Here is a 20206-nt window from a genome sequence, read left to right on the forward strand (position 1 = left end):
GCGCCTAGGTGCGCAGTGCCCCTGCGGCACCGACTGCCCCTGCACGGCGGGTGGAGTCGGACAAGCCTCCGCGGCACCGACCCCTTCGGCACCGCACCTGCCGCAAGTGCCTCGGCGCCGATCCTTGTCCCCGGGACATAAGAAATCCCGTAAGACGCAGGAGACTGCTGTCCTGAAGACGCCGGCCCCCCGGGGCCGGGGGTAGAGCCGCGTCCACCTGTGGAACACCCAAAGCAGGTGCCTCCTATACCGTCGACTCCGGCTCCGAGGCCGTTGAATCCGGTGCGGACGGGATCACCACCTCGGTCAGTGGTGAGCCGTGTCTCCCATCGACCCCAGAGACCTTCGCGACGGCGAGAGACTTGATTGCTCTCACGGAGCCGGTACCGCCCCAACCACCAGCACCGTTGGCTCCGCGTCCGGTGCAATCCAAGGGAAAACCTGCCATGATGCGCCCCCCATCTCAAGGACTGGATCCACGGCACCGATCCAGGTCACGAAGCAGGTCCCGACGCCGCTCGCAGTCCCGGCGCCGACTATCACCTCGGCACCGGTCGTACTCGCGGCCAAGATCATCGTCGCGGCACCGTTCCACGTCCCGGCACCGTTACGATCGTCGGTACCGTTTGACCTCGAGACGTAGTTCCCGGCACCGCTACGAACGACGCTCGACGTCGAGGGGCCGCTCCCGGCACCGGGTCTACTCGCGGTCGCCTTCCAGGTCCAGATCGGACTCTCGGCACTGACGCGGTCATCGGCACCGATCCCGATCTCGGCACCGCTCACCGGCACCGCATAGGGACCGATCACCTCCTGACCGGCACCGAGCGGCACCGTATCATTCGGAGCTCATTTCGGCGCAATCGGCCACCGCCATGGCCATCGAGATCAGTGTCCCATTCCTCCGATGGGGCCTCGAGATCGGCATACCCCCCTCAGGGGCAGGCCACTGAGGCGGACATGGGCCACTGGCAGGAGGTAGCGGAGGATCCCGCTCAGGGACCTTCACACTGGTCGTTCTGGACCCCGTGGGCGTACCACCAAGCACAAGGGGCTCCACCACCATCAGCCTCTCGCTCGATGCGCTCTGAGCATAGAGCCCCAGAATCCACCATCTCTCGCCCTCCCCCAGGGGGCATGGGGGCTTCCGTGCCCACACCACCTGCCGACCTGGACCCAGGGGCAGGTGATGCTCCGCTCCAGGACTCATCGGAACATGACCCGCCCTTAGATCCCTTGCCACCTGAGGCATCTTCCTCATCTTCCCCAGATGAGGCGGTGGCGGGCACAACGAGCACAGGTCCACCCCCGATAGATCTCCGGGCATACCAGGACCTATTACGTAGGGTGGCACGTAATATGGACCTACAGGCAGAGGAGATAGTGGAGGTGCAGGACCCCATTGTGAACATCCTCTCTGCGGATGCCCCATCCAGAGTAGCGTTGCCCCTAATCCGCACGATCCAGGCTAACGCCACTACGATATGGCAAACTCCTGCCTCTATTCCACCCACAGCCAGAGGGGTGGAAAGAAAGTACTTTGTCCCCTCAAAGGACTATGAGTACTTGTACACTCATCCCCAGCCGTGTTCACTGGTGGTGTCATCAGTGAATGCAAGGGAGCGCCACGGTCAACATGCTGCAGCGCCCAAATCGAAGGACGCTAAGCGCTTCGATTTGTTTGGGCGTAAGGTTTATTCAGCCGGGGGGCTACAACTTAAAGCGGCTAACCAGCAGGCGCTCCTGAGCCGCTATAACTTTAATTCCTGGAACTCTATGGGGAAGTTCAAGGAATTGGTCCCCCAAGACTCCAGGGAAGAGTTTGGGGCCTTAGTGGAGGAGGGTAAGAAGGTAGCGCGGACCTCCTTACAGGCCTCCTTGGACATAGCAGACTCCGCTGCGAGGACCCAGGCTTCAGGTATCGCCATGCGGAGAATCTCCTGGCTCCAGGTCTCGGGCTTGCCTCCGGAACTGCAGCAAACCCTCCAGGATTTACCCTTTGAGGGACACGGATTGTTCTCGGACAAGACGGACTCTCGTCTACAGAGCCTCAAGGACTCGAGAACAATCATGCGCTCCCTGGGGATGCATGTTCCGGGACCCCAGCGCAGGCCATTTCGGCCCCAACCTCAGCGGTTCTACCCCCCCACACCTCGTCCGAGATAGGACTCTGCCAGAAGGCGGGGGCGAGGTGGTAGGAGAAGGTTGACCGGCCCTCAACCCAGTCAGAACCAGGGGCCACCTAGGGCACCTTCAGGCCCTAGGCAGAACTTTTGAAGGTGCGGTCGAGGACGGCGCCCCAGTCATCTCCCAGGATCCAACCCCCTCCTTTCGGGATCGCCTCTCCCATTTCCACCGTGCTTGGTCCCTTATAACCTCGGACCGTTGGGTCCTTCGCACGGTGGAAAGGGGATACGCTCTCCAGTTTTCTTCATCCCCCCCCCACCCCCCCTCCCCGTCCCTCTTCAGGGACCCTTCTCACGAGCAACTTCTTATACAGGAGGTCTCTACGCTCCTGTCTATGGGGGCCATAGAGGAGGTTCTATTAGAGTTAAGGCACAGGGGATTTTATTCCCGCTACTTCCTGATCCCCAAGTCCAAAGGGGGTCTGCGACCCATCTTAGACTTACGCGGACTCAACAAATTCGTAGTAAAGTTGAAGTTCCGCATGGTCTCATTGGGGACCATTATCCCTTCCCTGGATCCTGGAGACTGGTTCGCCGCCCTCGACATGAAGGACACATATTTCCATATAGCAATCTACCCGCTTCACAGGCGCTTCCTGCGATTTGTGGTAAACAAGGTACATTACCAATTTGCAGTCCTTCCCTTCGGCCTATCCTCGGCCCCAAGAGTGTTCACAAAATGTATGGCCGTCGTGCCGGCATACCTTCGTCGGCAAGGGATACAGGTGTTCCCGTATCTAGACGACTGGCTGGTACGCGGTCGCACCAGAGAGCAAGTTCAAGCTCACGTCCACATAATAGTACACACATTCCACGAGTTGGGCATTCTACTCAACAAAGAGAAATCCACTCTAGAGCCTACCCAAAGGATAGAATTTATTGGGGCAGTCCTAGACTCAGGACGTGCACAAGCTATTCTACCAGACAGTCGTTTTCATACCATCACAAGCCTCATTCAAGGACTCAGGGCCTTCCCAATTACCACAGTGAGGTCGTGCCTCACCCTGTTGGGTCACATGGCCTCTTGCACGTACGTGACCAGGCATGCCAGACTTCGGCTTCGCCCACTCCAGACCTGGGTATCATCGGTATACCGCCCATATCGGGACAGCCTGTACATGGTGATCACGGTTCCGAACTCGGTCTTGACCTCCCTCACCTGGTGGCTAGATCACAGTGTGGTTTGCGAGGGAATGCCGTTTCCGCCCCACAACCCTCTCTGCACCTGGTCACAGACGCTTCATCTATGGGTTGGGGTGCCCATCTCAACGAACACCATACCCAGGGCCTCTGGACTGCACCCCAACTAGCCCTGCACATCAATGTTCGGGAACTGATGGCGGTGCGCCTGGTGTGCCAGGCATTTCTCAATCTCCTACGTGGCTGCTGTGTGTTAGTTCTCATCGACAACACCACGGCCATGTTTTACATCAACAAGCAAGGAGGAGCACATTCCTCGATTCTTTGCCAGGAGGCCATTCGCCTATGGGACTTCTGCATCGCCCACTCGATCCATCTCACGGCGTCGTTTCTTCCTGGAGTCCAGAACACTTTAGCGGACCGACTCAGCAGGTCCTTTCAGACGCACGAGTGGTCAATTTGTCCGGACATCATCTATTCCGTTTTCCAGAGGTGGGGATTTCCCCAGGTAGACCTGTTTGCATCTCGAGCCAACAGGAAGTGCCACGCGTTCTGCTCCCTACAAGGGCGAGCCCCGGGCTCTCTATCGGACGCGTTTCTCCTGCCTTGGAAAGACCACCTGTTTTACGCTTTCCCTCCATTTCCTCTGGTCCACAAGGTGCTGCTCAAACTACGCAGAGACCAAGCACAAGTAATTCTAGTCGCTCCAGCGTGGCCGAGGCAACACTGGTACACCACACTGTTGGAGCTCTCGGTTCAGACACCGATCCCGCTTCTGTTGTGTCCAGATCTCATCTCTCAGGACCACGGCCGTCTACGTCACCCTGACCTACAATCACTCCACCTCACGGCGTGGTTGCTCCATGGTTCACCCAGGCAGAGCAGCAATGCTCGCACTCTGTCCAACAGATTCTGCTGAGCAGTAGGAAGCCTTCAACACGGACCACGTACTTGGCCAAGTGGAAACGGTTCTCCTGTTGGTGCGAACAACAAGCCATGTCCCCGTTACAGGCACCTATTCCTCTCATATTGGAATATCTCCTCTCCCTAAAACAGCAGGGTTTAGCAATATCTTCAATCAGGGTTCACCTGGCCGCTATATCGGCCTTTCACCCAGGGGAACTCGCGTCCTCGGTATTCTCTAACCCGATGAGGGCTTAGACCGGATGTATCCACAACAACGTCAGCCCATTCCGACGTGGGATCTCAACCTGGTTCTCTCCAAGCTCACAGGGCCTCCATTCGAGCCACTGGCCACCTGTTCACTTCTGTACCTATCCTGGAAGACAGCCTTCCTCGTAGCCATCCCTCAGCACGGCGCGTTTCTGAACTCAGGGCGCTTACATCCGAGCCCCCTTACACGGTTTTCCATAAGGACAAAGTGCAGCTTCGTCCACATCCTGCCTTTCTTCCTAAGGTGGTCTCTCCGTTTCACGTCAATCAGGATATATTTCTCCCAGTCTTCCATCCTAAACCACATGCTACTCGCCAAGACCAGCGTTTGCATTCTTTGGACGTACGCAGGGCCCTGGCTTTCTATATTGACCGCACAAAGCACTTTAGAAAGACGATGCAACTCTTCGTTGCAGTGGCCGACCGGATGAAAGGCTTACCGGTCTCCTCACAACGCCTATCCTCCTGGATCACGTCTTGCATCCGGACTTGCTATGACCTGGCCGGTGTCTCAACACCGCACCTCACTGCTCACTCAACGAGGGCCCAAGCTTCCTCGACTGCCTTCCTGGCTCAAGTCCCGATCCAGGACATTTGTAGAGCTGCAGTTTGGTCATCAGTCCACACATTTGCAGCTCACTACGCACTGGTACAGCAGTCCAGGGACGATGCTGCATTCGGATCAGCGGTTTTGCACACAGCAATGTCTCACTCCGACCCCTCCACCTAGGTAAGGCTTGGGAGTCACCTAATTGGAATCGATATGAGCAAGCACTCGAAGAAGAAAAGATGGTTACTCACCGTTGTAACTGTTGTTCTTCGAGATGTGTTGCTCATATCCATTCCAAACCCGCCCCCCTTCCCCACTGTCGGAGTAGCCGGCAAGAAGGAACTGAGGGGACGCCGGGTCGGCTGGGGTATATATCCAGCGCCATGAAGGCGCCACTCTAGGGGGCTCCACAGCCGACCCGCCGGGTGTTGCTAGGGTAGAAAATTCTCCGACGATTGTGCACGCGGCGCGCGCACACCTAATTGGAATGGATATGAGCAACACATCTCGAAGAACAACAGTTACAACAGTGAGTAACCGTCTTTTCTTGATATAGTGCTCAAAATGGTCCACTACTGAGTTCCATCGCATGTCTTGTGGGAAAGTTAGCTTGGTTCCTCCCACTTTTTTCAGAGCAGCCGCTGCAAAATGGTTGTTACGGAAGTATTTTGCAATTTCAACAGCATTAGCCTTTATTTCTGGAAAACTGAAGTCTTTGGCTAGGAGGTGCATCAAATGAGCACTGCAACCGTACGTTATTAGCTTGGGACTTTGTTCTAAATTTCTTCTCATCTTGGATACATTTTCATTGTTGTCTGTAATCAAGCTGTGTACTTGACGTTTTAAATTTTTTTCAGTTTTATAGCTTTTATTGCTGCCACTTGTAAGTATTCTGCTGTGTGTGCATTCCCTGATGTATCAATTGTTTCTGTAAGGAAGACATTCCCTTCTTCTGTTGTCACACAAGTACGTACAACGGGAGCATTGTGGACATTGCTCCCCCCCCATCAAGACTCGGGTTAACAATTTCACCCTCAAGACCTTTTGCACGCTGCTCAATTTCTCTTTTCATCAATTACCTCTTTTTGTAATCTGCTGGTTCTTATCACAAACTTATCTATGATTGTTTCTGGATGATGGAGATGTTTTTTCTTTTTGCTACAGGTGATATACTGTGGCTATGTGACATACATGATGTGACTGAAACACTATCATTGGCAGATAACTCTGAAACTGTAGAAAATGATGGTGATCTTGAAGGTGGATAGTCTTCAGAATCCTGTATGTTGAGGATGGATTCTCCTAAACAAAATAAGTCAAGCAGTTATTTAATTATCACCATACTGCTCATTTAGTATTACTCATTGCATTCACTGATACTCAGTACTACTTCAAAGGTGAAATTGTAAAAGGAAGATCTGCCTGTTTTTTTTTTTGCTCAAACATGAGAATTCAAGAATAGTCCAGAAGGAAGACAGGCAGTCTTTAAGAAAGAAGTTTGAAATAAAAAAGTTTACCAACCTGAAGATCCTGCATGTTCAGACATGTTCCTTTCATCATCTTCAACGCAGCTTCCTTCTGAGAAGGAACACTTCTCATGATGTTGTTTCATTCGGGCAACCAGGCCTTGCATTTCTTTGTTGCACTGTTCGCATTTTGCATGCATGCCTTTCTTACCTGCAGGTAGAGGAACTTCATTAAAATATTCCCAAACTGGGTCTCTTTTACAGCCTGCTGCAATTATAGGTTTTCACTTCTAGTGAGAGAACGGTATGGTAGATCTCAGAAAGCTACATTCAGAAAGACCTCAAGACTTTTGGAATATGCTGCTTAAACAGTTTCACTTTTGTTTCTACTGCCTGTCCCTCCCTTCTCACATTTATCTCCAGACTTCTCCTTGTCCAGATCTATTCCGTCCTCAACAATCTTCTATTCATTTTAACTTTTTGAAACTTTGCACTTTTAGAGAGCGGTAAGGGATTGGCTCTGCGTACACAAATTTGCAGAGGGACAATAAGGTTGAGGTCTGCTATTTCTTATCTCTCTATGTATTTATTTTTAAAACGTTTTTGCTGTTAACAAGCACGTTATCTCTGGAGACACAAATCCACAGTTTGAAAACTGCAAAACTAAGCATCTCTGATGGTATCTTCTAGACTGAGCACTGAGTCCCATTGGGTAGATAGAAAGATTAACCTAAATAATCTATACAGAAGCTCCTGGAACCTCATAAGATTAGGTCCCTAATCGATGAACTATTGGAACTCATTTACAAAACTTGTCTTAAACATAACATGAATATATTGTCTCATACTATAGAATTAAAATTTATAATCCCTATTCCATGATGTGATATCTTTGAACTATAATATATCTTTATCTTTAGATGCTTTTTGAGGGAAAAACCATTATATCAAAAAATCCTATTTAAATAAAAAAATCAGATTTTAAAAAATCAGATTTTTTTAAAATCATTGATTTTTTTTTTTTATCCACTCTGCTTGTAGATATTTTTAAATTATGAACAGCTCCACAAAGAATTCTCACATCTGTTAGAATTTTTTCTTGCACACAAGGGCAAATAAAGTTGTCTGATCACAATGAGAAAACGGGTGTTAAACTGGCGTGGCCTCTACAACACTTTAAAAACAAATTACAAAAAAAATTGCATTGACAAATCACGGTTGCTTGCTGCTTATAGTAAAATTATGCCCATTTTCTTTTCAGTTCGTTTTCCTGAGGATCTGGAAGATGACAGCACAACATTTAATCCAGAGTACAGCCATCAAGTGTTCGGGGATGAGTAAGTTATCTAATCAAATGTCAGGACAAATTAATAGGGCTAGAAGGAAGAGGTCATTTTTGTTCTAGTTTTAGAAAATAGGAAACTTTTTTAAATCATTTTTTGAAATCATGCAAGAAAATACTTTAAATGGTTTAATGACCATGTGGTAAGAAAGATGCCTCAATGGTCATCTGACACAGTTTGGGACTACAGTCACTTTTTTGTAGAAATTTTGTCAGATTGTTGAATGCTTGGTTTGATTCTGCAATTAAAATTGCCACTTACTTCAAAGGGAGTTCTGTTCATGGAACAGTTCCAAATCCTATTAGGTGATTTTCACATTAATGTGTGCCAAACTAATATAGATACTTGTGGACCACTGCTATTTTAGTTTCTTAATCAGTGTTTTTTTTTTTTTTTTTTTTTAAATCACATCTGTACACATTAGGTTTTAGTTTAAATCTACATCCTTCCCCTTTTAACATATGGACTGTTAAAATTCAGGAGAGTATTTTCTCAAATACAGTAGATTCTCCTTATTAGCTACCCTGGGTTGTTAGGAAAAGGTTGCCATTATCTGTTAATTGCTAATAAGTGGAAGGCAGGTTTGTGAGGCTGCAGCCAGAGAAGGAAGCACTGGGATATGGCTTCTCTGGCTGCAGTCATGAAAAACCTGCCTGTGGGGAGTGGGGCTGCATCTCAGATGTCTGGGCTCTCTGTGAGGGTTCTGGGGGCCCATGGAGCCACACAGTACTTCTCCCTGTATTCCAGGGGTCAGGGCTCAAAAAGTCCCAGCACTTTCTTCCCTGGGTGCAGTCCCCAGTCAGGGCACAGCCCAAAGAGCATGGGGAGAGGTACCATGCAGCTCTGGTATCTGGGCTGTAGCGACTCCTTCCTGCTACTGCCCTGCCCATAGCCTCCCCTCCCAGCCTGCAGTCCCTTACCTCCTCTGCAGTCCCTGTGTGCAGGCACATTTTGCAAGGTTGCTGCCCCAGAAGGAAGCAGTGGGACAGGCACTGGCTTCAGCCAAGTTAGTGGGGCTGCAAACAAGGAAGGCATTTTCCAACACTTCCTTCCCTGGCTTCACTCTTGCAAACCTGCCTGCAACTTGGGCCTTTCTTCCAAAAATATTGTGTTTTAATAAGCGGCGTACCATTGCCAATATCCAAATCCCATTAACATTAGTCAGTGAGATGGGATTGGTTTCTGGCAAAATACTGCTATTAACCAGAAGTTGTAAATATCTAGGTTGCTATTAAGTGGAATCTACTGTATGTAAACAAAATATAGAAACCATAGTCTGTGTCCTAATGTGTGTCTGTATATTTCAGTTTAAAAATAAAAAAGCTTCTAAGTTATGGATGAAATTTTAGCCCCAAAAGGGTCAACAGGAGTTTTGTCATTTACTTCAATAGGGCCATGATTTCACTCATTTTTAATACAGTATTGATTACCAGTCTGTCCGTTATAAATAAAAATGTATTCTGCGTAATAATCCTGTATTGACATAGTGGTGTACTAGATGTAGTAGAGATTTTTCGTTTCTGATTTCCTTAAAGATTCCTTAAAGAGCATCCTTAAGAAGATCAGATTTTGAAATGGTCTCTATACATTAACCAACCATAATAAAGTTATCAACTTTACAATTACTAACTATTTCAGTTTATTACTAACAATCTCCCTTCTGAATGCTGTTATGAGAACTTTCCAATCTGTCCATTTAAAGTAATTCCCTTGCACTAGTAATATTATTTCCAAAACTGCTACTATCAGTTTTGAAGGCCTGTTCCCTTTGGGGAAAATATGAATGAAATGTCACTTTTTCCTAAATAAACAATGGAAAATAAAAACTGTCAATATTGGTTTGTAAGTAACCCAGTAACGCTTGTGCCACTGTAAGTAGAACTATTTTCCAGAAACGAAGTGTATTTCTCTATTCATGAATAGAAATTCTCATAGACCTTGTACCAATGTAGTGGTTGTGCCAATGGTTTTCTGGGTATGTTCTATTCCTTGAATAGGTAGTAGAAGGCTCCAACACACACGCGCGCACGCACACACACATCCGCCACCCCCCCATTTCACATAACCCCATTTCTGTTTTTAATATATGACTTCCCTGCATTTCCTTCAGTTCTATCCTAAGTCTGACGTTTCATCAGAACCATCAACCAAAAGAGAACCTACTTGAGGTTGCTATAAAATCCTTTTTTTAAATATGTAAGTGTCATTTACAGTAGTCTACCTGAATATAAAATCCACATTCTGAAACAAGGATTCTAGTAAATGCAATCTGCCTCAGTATCTGTGTGTGTTAAAAGGTCAAATTACGAGTGATTGATTTAAAAATTATTTCTAAAAGATCTTGTAAAATGAATGGAATGCATAGTTGTATCATGTCTCTTAACTTCTTGGCCTTTGAAACAGAGGTTGTATTATGCATGTATATATTGTCCTTTAAGGTTGGGGATGTATGCATGATCTAAGACTCTTTTTATGAGTTGTCTTTATTCCTTTATGACTAGTTCCACAGATAACTAGTCACTTCACTTCTTAGTTTAATATTGACAGATGAAGGAATTTGAGAGGTATATTCATGATAAAATATTGTAAGGAGTTATCTTCATTGTATATGTTCTGATGTAGTATATAACAATTCTATTTCTCTTTTCGTATAAGAGTAGGTTGGTACACTTAACTTGGAAAGTAGACATGAATTTCAAAGCTTTATACTAGGTTACAGCTTACTGTGATTGTTTAGTAGAGTCTAGGGTTCCTGATTTTTTTCTTTTTTCTTTTTCTCCCCCAGTGAAGTTGCCTTCGGTTACAAGGGTCTGAAGATCCTTTTGTACTACAATGCTGGTAATCTGTCAACACTTTTCCGCATCGAGTATACATCTAAAGTTAATGAAAACTTTGACTGTGTGGAGGTAAAGTCAGAGCCAAACTTACACTTTCAAATCTTCATAGAATATTTAAAATTCTTAAAAGGGCCATAATCAAGAGGTTTAGGCCCTGCATTTATCTACTTCATAGTTAGACTGTCAGCTTTTAAAAATATATACTCTTCATACTGTGGCTAAATTTAAAAAAAAAAAAAAAAAATTTGAACCCACCTGTGTGTTGTGCCCTTGTGCATCTTCTGACTGCAGTAGTCAAATTAATGCATGCTGTTTCCAGAGATGAGCTGACATCAAGGCTAGTGTTCAAAAATAAAGTAAGACTGAAATTTTATGTTAATTAGAAGATAGGGTGGTGGTGAGTTTTCCAGATTTAAAATGATCGCAGTCGACGGTAAAGAGGTTCTTGTAAATAAAATGTGTATGGTAAAATAGGAATACTTAAGAGTATCCTTTAAAATGAGAGGTGCAGAAAGCAACTGAAAGGAATTTTGTTTTAGAAATAGCTATCCTAGTTTCCCATCGCAGTTATGCAGAGTAATTGATACATCTCATTTTAAAGAGATATTGTTAGTATTTATATTTTACTACGCATGCTTCCTGTGCTTACAAAACACTTATATAATCAGAAGGGAAAGATATTTTCCCATTCTTTTAAATTTAGTAAACTAATTTTTCCACTCCACATATTCATTATCAGGTTGACTTCCTTTTTGTGAGCTAACCTCAGTTTTTGCATTCATTTATAAAGCCTTTTAGCTGAATTATTCAGATATGAAAACTGAAGCTGAACAGTCAACTTTTGATATTCCTGCTTTTCCCTTCAGTAGGCTGAAGTATGCCATAGACATAAAATATTAATAAGCAGTTTTTGGTCATGTTTATATAACTAGATATTAAACATTTGAATAAGAGTCTACCTAGTTGTTTAGAGAGAGACTAAGATCTGGTGGTTCCTGATGCATTAAGAAAATTCACCATTCTTTGGGTTATTACTTAGTTACAAGGAAGAAAAAGTTGTATTGATTTCTTTCCAAAAGTGCTATTGATTTGGTTATTGCTGAATCTTCATAATACTGCATAGATTGAAAAATAGCTATGCATTTGCATCGACTGCTCATTGTACTGAGCCAGAAAACAAGGTTTATCATTTAGAAATATTTTTACCAGTAAGCAGCCTTCCTTTCTATGATGTCAAACTGGATTTAAAGTTCCCATTTCAAAAGTGAACAAAGATAATGTAAATATGTTTAAGAAAAGATGCATTTAATTTTTCTAAAGAAAAAGAAATTGGCAAATCCCCTACCAAAAAAAATTAATCCATTTCTTCTCTAAAGTTGCATGAAGGCATAATTGTTCAATCACTTACCCTATGATTAACATGGTATAGAGACTAAGGCAACATATCAAGATACCTAAAGATCATGCTCTGTAATCTTGTTAGTTTTCTAGAACCGAAGAGATGAGAAATGGCAGTCTCCAAAATTATGATTATCTAGATAACACAGTTGAACGGGTTCAGCCCTTCTCCACCATGTAACTTGAGAGCTGTGGTAAAATGGAGAGCGAGGTGTGTAACACCGTAGCAAACTTCCATGAGCATCCCAATTAATATACCAGAACCAATAAGGCTTCCTTCCCTCTCTATTCACAGTGGGAGAGTCCTTGTTCACCTTTGTAGTCCCTGGGATCCTCCAACTTTTTTGCTCATTCAAAGCTTTCAACTTTCTCTCAAGTCCCCATGGTGATATCTACCATCTTTCTGGCTGAGGAAGACTGATCAGGACTCATTCAGAACCTGAAGGAACAGTCTTTAATCAGCTAGTGGTGTCATTATCCACTATGAAAGCACACCCTTTCCCACTGTGATATACTCATGCACCTTGTCCACATGAGAGAGATGCAGCAGATAGTTTGTTTTCACCTTTGCAGAACTGCAGCACACCACATGCCAACACATGTACACTATAGCCCTAGTCGAAAAAATATTCCTTCTTCTGCCATCACACCAGTCGCTATTTAGATAGTTTATAGTCTCTGATCTACTTTCTGCATTCCACTGTATCTGGATCAAGTTGACTGGAAGCCATTTACCTGTACAAATACCACTGTGCACACAATTGAGCTCACTTGTGTGCTGTTTTCAGACACAAGCTTAATTATTTATATTTATCTTGGAGGAGGCTTCCCTATGAGGATGGTGCCAGCTTGGCTGAAGCAGATGTGCAGGCAGCCATCTACTTAGATTATAAAATTTTCTGAGCAGCGACCATCTTCTTGATTTTGTATACTGCCTCGCACAATGGGTCTGGGACCTCCAGGCACTATCACAATTCAGAGAGGGGGAGACCTAGTGCCAGATGTACTTTATCATACACAGTACTTGAGTGTATGACTAGGCGTCCAAACAGCTGACTGGGGACATACATCATCTGGAGCAGCAAGCAGTGCTGAAGGAAGATCTCCAGTCTCAAGGCCCAGAATAATAATAAGTCTGACTCAGAGGAAATATTACCACCTTAATGACAAACTGGGCCAAATTCTCAGGACTCTACCAAGCCCAGTGGGCTTCTGGATATCACTCTGGCGCCATGCAGTGAATTGGTGAAGGACAAGGAGGATATGAAAGAAAACACCCACTCTGTGAATGAGATAGACAAGTGAGAAGAGGTGACAGAGCAGGAAATGCTAAATACACTGGGATCCCAGGATTTGGAGACTCTGGTTGAGGTAGTTAGAAAATAAAGGAATCTGGAGACTTGGTATCCTCTGTAGCAGATATGTAATTTCTTTAATAGTAAAATTTACTGATTCTGCAGGTTTTGAGGTTTTTTTCCCTAGGTTATTATGAACGTTGTTATAAGTTTGCAAAAGTGGTTGTTGTTGTTGTTGTTGTTTTTTTTAATAGTGTCACATGAGGATAGATGTGGCAAACTATTTCCTGGTTCCCCTAGTAGTGTTCCTCCCCTATACCTCTCCACTGAGCTGCTAAGTCCCTTGTAATCCAGCTGATTTGGTTTCCTCATTACTTCCTGTGGTGTTTCTCCCCCTTGCAAACTTCCTTCCCTTTTGACTGCATTGGCTGCTGTTCCTGTCCAGGGGCAGTCTTGCTCAGTATGCAGAGCAGCTGACTGAGCCTACATGATGCACCAGTGACACAGGCCAGGGGACTAGATAAAATACTGCCTATTCCCTGTTGTCTTATACATTTCTCTAAATCTAGCAGAGATGTAAATTAATTTTAGCCCTCTATTTTCCTCCATCCTTGTGATTTGTATCTGGGAAAAAACTCTCAAGGCAAGGCCTCTTGCCTTGCAATCAGATTTTGGGACAAGGCATATCTTCCTTCATCCCCACAGAAGCGTAAACAACTTTTTCCTTCCTGAAGCTGGTCCTGTGTTGTCCATGTAAGCAACACACTGCAAGCATATCAGTCTTTTCCTGGGTGGAGGACACTTCTTAGATATTTGAAGGTTCTGTATGTCTGCACTAAGTAATAACCTGTTATGGGCGCTTCTCATTCTCATTATTATTGCACTAGTTGACCATCGCTAATTGCCTTTATTCTTAAAGGGTTATGTCAGTTTTAATAAGACTTAATCATATCTGGTCCAAGGAAAAAATGTCTTGCAAGAAAGCACTGGAATTCAAAATAGAACTATAATTGTTACTTTTATTGTATTCTTTGGTGTGTTAATGTAGCTTTAGCCCATCTATCCCTTATCTTTAATTTCTTGTTTTTGTTTTTGTTTTTTTTTTTTTCACTTCAGTGACTGCCTCAGTAGTATGGACATCCCAGAGTAGGTGCCAGGCAAATAGACTGAATCCTTACCAGAGGAAAGGCTCACAAATCACAGGTCCAGGAAAAGAAAGAGCAAGGAAAACCTAGTCTTCAACATGTACGGATACACATGATTGCATGTATAGGTTTAAGGACAAACAAATAAGATCACTTTTGAGAGAGAAGGGTCAGGGCTTGAATTGGACCAGATTGAGCTAAACTGATGATCAGGCTTTTTTTGTTTGAGTCTGTCATCTTGTTCTCCAGACTCTCATCTTTCATTTATAAAAAAAGCACCTCTACCCTTTATGGTTGTGAAGAGAAATTCCAAAAACATGAACAGAGTATAGACAATATAGTAATGTTTGCAGAAAGACTGAAACACTAGTTGTCAACTTAAAGGGGTATTAATTCAGATGCCCAACAGACTTTTTTTTTTTTAACATTAACTGTTTTAATGTTGATCAAAGCACATAAGAAAGAAGGATGATTGTAGTAAGGTCTGTGCAGTCTACTGTGAGTGACAGCTAACTTTGGTGCTATGAATAAATGATGTTTTGGCGAAGACACCACTTCTCCCCCCAAACTGATCTAGGTAGCCAAAAATGTCAGGCAAACCTTACCCAGGGGAATCAATCCTTCAGAGCCCAGTAAGGCATCCAGGCCCTCCCTGGAGGGCCAGGCTTTGATTGTGGGAAAGGAGCCATGCTGCTTCTTTCCTGGTGACAGGGGCTGCTGCCTTTTCCTCTGCAGGAGGCTGTCTGCAAACTTGAGCAGATATTTCTGCCATAGTTACGTGGATCATGTGAAAAAGATCTTGGAAAAAAAACATCATGGCAAGAAACCTAATTTTAAAAAAAAGAGAGATTCTGACATCCTAACTTTAAAAGCTAAGACCTAAGGCATAGGCATGTGTCTTATCTGCCCTACCCCTAAGTGTATCTAAATCCCATTGAGCAAGAGCTGAGCCCAGTGGAGCATGTGATCTAGTCTGAACATCTGCATACTCTTCAGAATTTAGTTTAGAGGTGAGGCTTGTTTTTCAAAGAGAGATTAAAAGAAACCACTACTTCCCCCTCTCTCCCTCCCTCCCCCCAAGTTTAAATCAGAACAGTGTTACCTATTGGACTGCCTCCTGCTCTACAGATTGCCCACTGCCATTCCCTAGGTATTCCACTCTTTTACATGAGATCTAAATGAGGCATTTTAGTAGCCTCTTAGACAACCTTTTTCTCTCTATACTGTAAATGTTAGCTTGTTGTGCCATTACAGCTGGACTGTGACCTCTTCTGCTTTTAATAAAGAAATTGTATGAAAAGTGTGTAATTTTAACATCTGGCATGTTATTTAATAACACTACCTCAGATCACTTCTTCCTGTACTCCCTCATCAAAACTAATACAAATAATTTCTAAAGCAGGAGATACATAAAAGTATAATCCTGTTTATAAGGAGCTACTTAATAGCGACATGCAAACCACAGAAAGGAACTTCATATTAGCAACTGCCCCTCACTACAACCAAGGATTTCTCCATAAATCACCTCCACCATGGAAAATAAGAGAATAGGATTACTAATTATGGTAAAGTTTTAATACACAAGGAGAAATCCAACCCCAATTTGGCATGTCTCCTAATAAAAGTAGTGTTTAGTTTACTAATCCATTCCCAATTCCCCATCATCACTTTGAAATTGAGTGTATGTGGCATTTCTTATGTGGCAGCATACAGACTGCAGGTGATGCCTATATAAGTAACAGCACCAGGTTCAACAGCTTTTCCGTGTGGCTGTGCATAGGTTATTTCATTCTCACTCTTTTTTATTGAATACCTTACCCTTGATTTTGTCTGTTATACAAGATGTAGCAGGCAGATTTTTATAATTACTATATTAGATGGCTGAACTGTCATTGAGATTGGGAGAATGATATAAAGATAGAGATCTGTCAAAGGCAGAGCCCACCATTATCATGCATTTGCACAATTTGTTTAAACAAACCCAGAGAGATACTCATTCATCAGGCAATCATTTTTGCAATGGCTGATTAAATTGACATACGTGGTCATTCAAAATCACTGGGGACAGAAAAATTGAGATAAATATTTGGGAATAATCCCTGTGAAAAGTCACATCATGCACTTTGCTTGGTTCCTGTTTGTAACTGCTATGTTGATCACTTTCGCTGTCATTAAGGCTGATGTACTCCTGGACTGACTAAGAACAGGCACTGGAGTTCTATCATGTGCTCTGGAATAGTTAGTTCTCTAATTGTTCAGATCTCTGTTAGCAGTAGGTAGCAGTACCTAATGTGGACTTGGTAACCATAACTGTCTACAGTAGCTAGTCACTCTTTTCTGTTCTGTCCCTGGTGCTGCAGTGTTGGTACTAGCTTACCCCAGAGATACAGAAGTCTCCTCCTTCTGAAGTTAGGCAGCCATAGCTGTTTATCCTAGGTGCTGAGAACATCTGTCCCATCTACCTGTAGTCATGATCCAAAAATAAAAGCATCACTCCACAAAGTAATCATTATTCTAAAGCATGGTACAGAGACAGTGTCTCTGCAGGGGGAGAGGAATTAAAGCAAAAAATCCCTCAACTGTAGGCCTTGTTTCCTACACAGATATGAAGCCCACACTCTGCCATCTTGCAGTTGCCTTTCCAGAAGTTCTGGCAGACATATTTATTCCTAAACAGGGACTGATAATTGAGTGTTCAGGGCCTGAGAATTTATTCTCTCCCATAATTCTTTTGAGCTCACCAAACACCTTTCAAAATCTCTGTGAAACAACTGTAGTAGAGAGCTATACCAGGAACCATGGGATTATATCCAAAATGCTGTGCAGCTGTATCGTACAGGTCACATGTGAATATGAAACAGGATGGCATAGCTAGTATATACATGCTGCATCATTGGTTTAACCGACAAGTTTCAGTTCACTAGAGTGGAGAGCCATAATCTTTCTGTGCTAGAGAATAATATATATTTGATTGGGAATTGGATCCAGGTCTCCTGAGTGCCAGTGCGGAAGCCCACACAATGGCCCTCTTTCAGTTTTAATGGAAAATATTTCTTGTGGGAATTGCAGTAACTCCCTTATTATTATTATTTATTAAAAGGGCTTGATCCTTATTTCCCTTCCACTTAATATTCTTGGTCTTCAAGAAGAAAGCATACTAAAAGCTTATTCATGAGTAAGGACAGGAAGAAAACTAATTTACAGAAAATTCTGGGATTTTTTCAGTTTTTCTGGATATTTTTCAAAGTTTTTTTTTATTTTAACATAACACATTTTGGTGGTTGCACACATTTATAGGAGTTAGAAGTCCTGTGGGATAGTGTCAAATGGAAGGATTTCAGGGAACTGACTCCTACCCTTAAATTAAAGGAAGCAATGGTCTGCCCATGACAAGGGGGAAATGATTCTTGAATATGGATGCTGCCATAAATGAATTCAAAAATTAGTAAAATATATGTGCAGACTTAAATTACTAGCCATGTGCTTGAACCAAAATCCCAGATGTGATTATCCCTGAGCTTTCAGGTAGTTCATATTCAAATATAGCAAAACAAAATAGTTGAAAATCAGGACTTTATACATCTACCACCACTCCAAATTGAGGATTCTGGGTTTTCCCTTGTAAGAGGTAACCTCACAAACTTCTAAGCAATGTGAGGAATACAACTTTTTATAAAGAATTACCTATTCTGTCTCTGCAAACAAAATAAAGCTTTTCTAGCCATGACTGTAAATCTAATTCATTATGCAGAGCTTGCTTTAGATTTTTTTTGTAGCTTTTTTTCCACTATGGTAGTAGCTACTGAGGGCTCCCTTAGGAAGTGTTGATCATATTCAAACAGCTTGATGTATCTTCTGAATTTCAGTAGGGGAAATAGTTGCAATGTCCTCCTCACCACCACAGGACTAGCCACCTGAGAAAGTTTGCTGCTGCTGTTCTGTGGAGTACATGGGAGGGAACTCACACTCTCAAACATACATGTTAAGCACAGTGAATCAACAAATAACTAATGGATCATGCTGAACATAATTTCTCCTATTTCTAGATTTTCTATATATATACACCTGTACCCCGATATAACGCTGTCCTCGGGAGCCAAAATATCTAACCACATTATATTGAACTTGCCTTGATCCACTGGAGCGTGCAGCCCCGCCCCCCCGGAGCGCTGCTTTACTGCGTTATATCCGAATTCGTGTTCTATCGGGGTAGAGGGGGGTGTGTGTGTGTATTATATATACTGTGAGGAGTTACTGTAAGCGTTCATTGAATGGATGATTGTGTTTCTATTTTATGGTATTTTTCCAGAAATAAAAAAACAATTTGATTGTAAATGTTGATTTGCAGTTTTCTGCAATTTTGTCAGCTTGTGCAAGCGTAAGAACTTTAATACATATAATAGTTCACAAGGCAGGATTACCATTTTATGGCTAGATAAATAGGTTGTGAAAAATGTTAACACTATTAATGTTAATACACACATGCACTCTGTTATATTGTTCTTTTGTTAGTAACTACATTGTGTTGATCTTAAACAAATGCATAATTTTTGTTTTGCCTGATCCATTATTCAGTTAAATTAATGGTTCCAGGGAAAAAATATTTATCAAATACTGCTGGAGAGAGAACAGAAAAGGTTCTAGTAAATGCACTTTCTTTGTCTTGAGAATGAAATGGATGCAAAGACTGATGTATGGATTTAAAATAAGCTCTTAGACAAAGTATTGTAGAGCTATATCTTAACCGGTTAATAGCTCTTTTTATAAATATAGAGCAAGTTAAATATAAATGTTGGTAGTACTAAACCATTGAGAATAAAACTTGTTTGTGCTGAACTCCATCCATGGTTTTCTGTCCTAAAAATCTAACTGAATGATGATAAAGTGCTATTCATTTGCAGGTGCATTACTTCTACTTAGGGGACTGTGGTTGAAAGGACAGGAATTAGTAGCATGTTGTATTAGCCTTTTGTAGTGTATTTTGTCCTAAGCATCTTAATTTCCCTGTTTTGAATGCTAAGTAGCAAGGGTCTTGGTTTAGAACTAATACCCATCATGCATGTAAACGGTGTGAAAGAGCTGCTTAGTAAGTTAACACAGTGTTCTTGTGTCAGTCCTTGTGGAAATAGATACAATACAAACATTACAGCTGAACTCACGGCAAACTCCATTAAGTAAAAACCTGGGTTCATTGTTCAGAGGAAAGTTTGAATAGAATGTAAGCTCATTTTGTTGAATGTAATGTCAGGCTTTTAGGGGTTGTATTGAGGGGTTAGGTTTTTGTTAAGTTGAGACCAATTCATTAAGTTTTATTGCCTGGTGAGAAGCAGTAATACGTTATTGTGAAACTTCATCAAATATTCATGGTTAAAGAGAAGTAGTAAATGTATTCAATCAAGTGGTCTTTGGGAGTTTGAAAAGGATTATGAAGTCTGCTCAGCTGATAGCCTCTAACATTCACTGTAGTCATTTAACAAAGGTAATTTTAATCTCTGAATTAAAATTTGCTCTCAAGACTCATGTCTCTCCCCTTCCCCCATCTTGAGGTTACAAATCCAAGTTGTTGAAAATTGTCCTGTTTCATTTCTGTGTAATATCATTTTGTCTCAAATTTAATTTTTAAAAAATATTTTGGCTAGGAGATAGGCTATCCTTCTTTGAATTTGTAATGTT

The 20206-nt window shown here is 43.1% G+C and overlaps 1 protein-coding gene across 1 annotated transcript in view; it reads left to right on the forward strand.

Moving 5' to 3' along the window:
* Window positions 1-20206, forward strand: part of HAT1 (histone acetyltransferase 1) — a gene marked incomplete in the record, with an annotated part of 48127 nt that overhangs the window by 10942 nt on the left and 16979 nt on the right. The window contains 2 exon segments of the mRNA XM_034785749.1: window positions 7777-7852; window positions 10644-10764. Of these exon segments, the coding sequence (XP_034641640.1) occupies window positions 7777-7852; window positions 10644-10764 (197 nt within the window).

Source organism: Trachemys scripta, chromosome 11 (genome assembly GCF_013100865.1).
Source record: "Trachemys scripta elegans isolate TJP31775 chromosome 11, CAS_Tse_1.0, whole genome shotgun sequence".
NCBI classification, from domain to species: Eukaryota; Metazoa; Chordata; order Testudines; family Emydidae; genus Trachemys; species Trachemys scripta.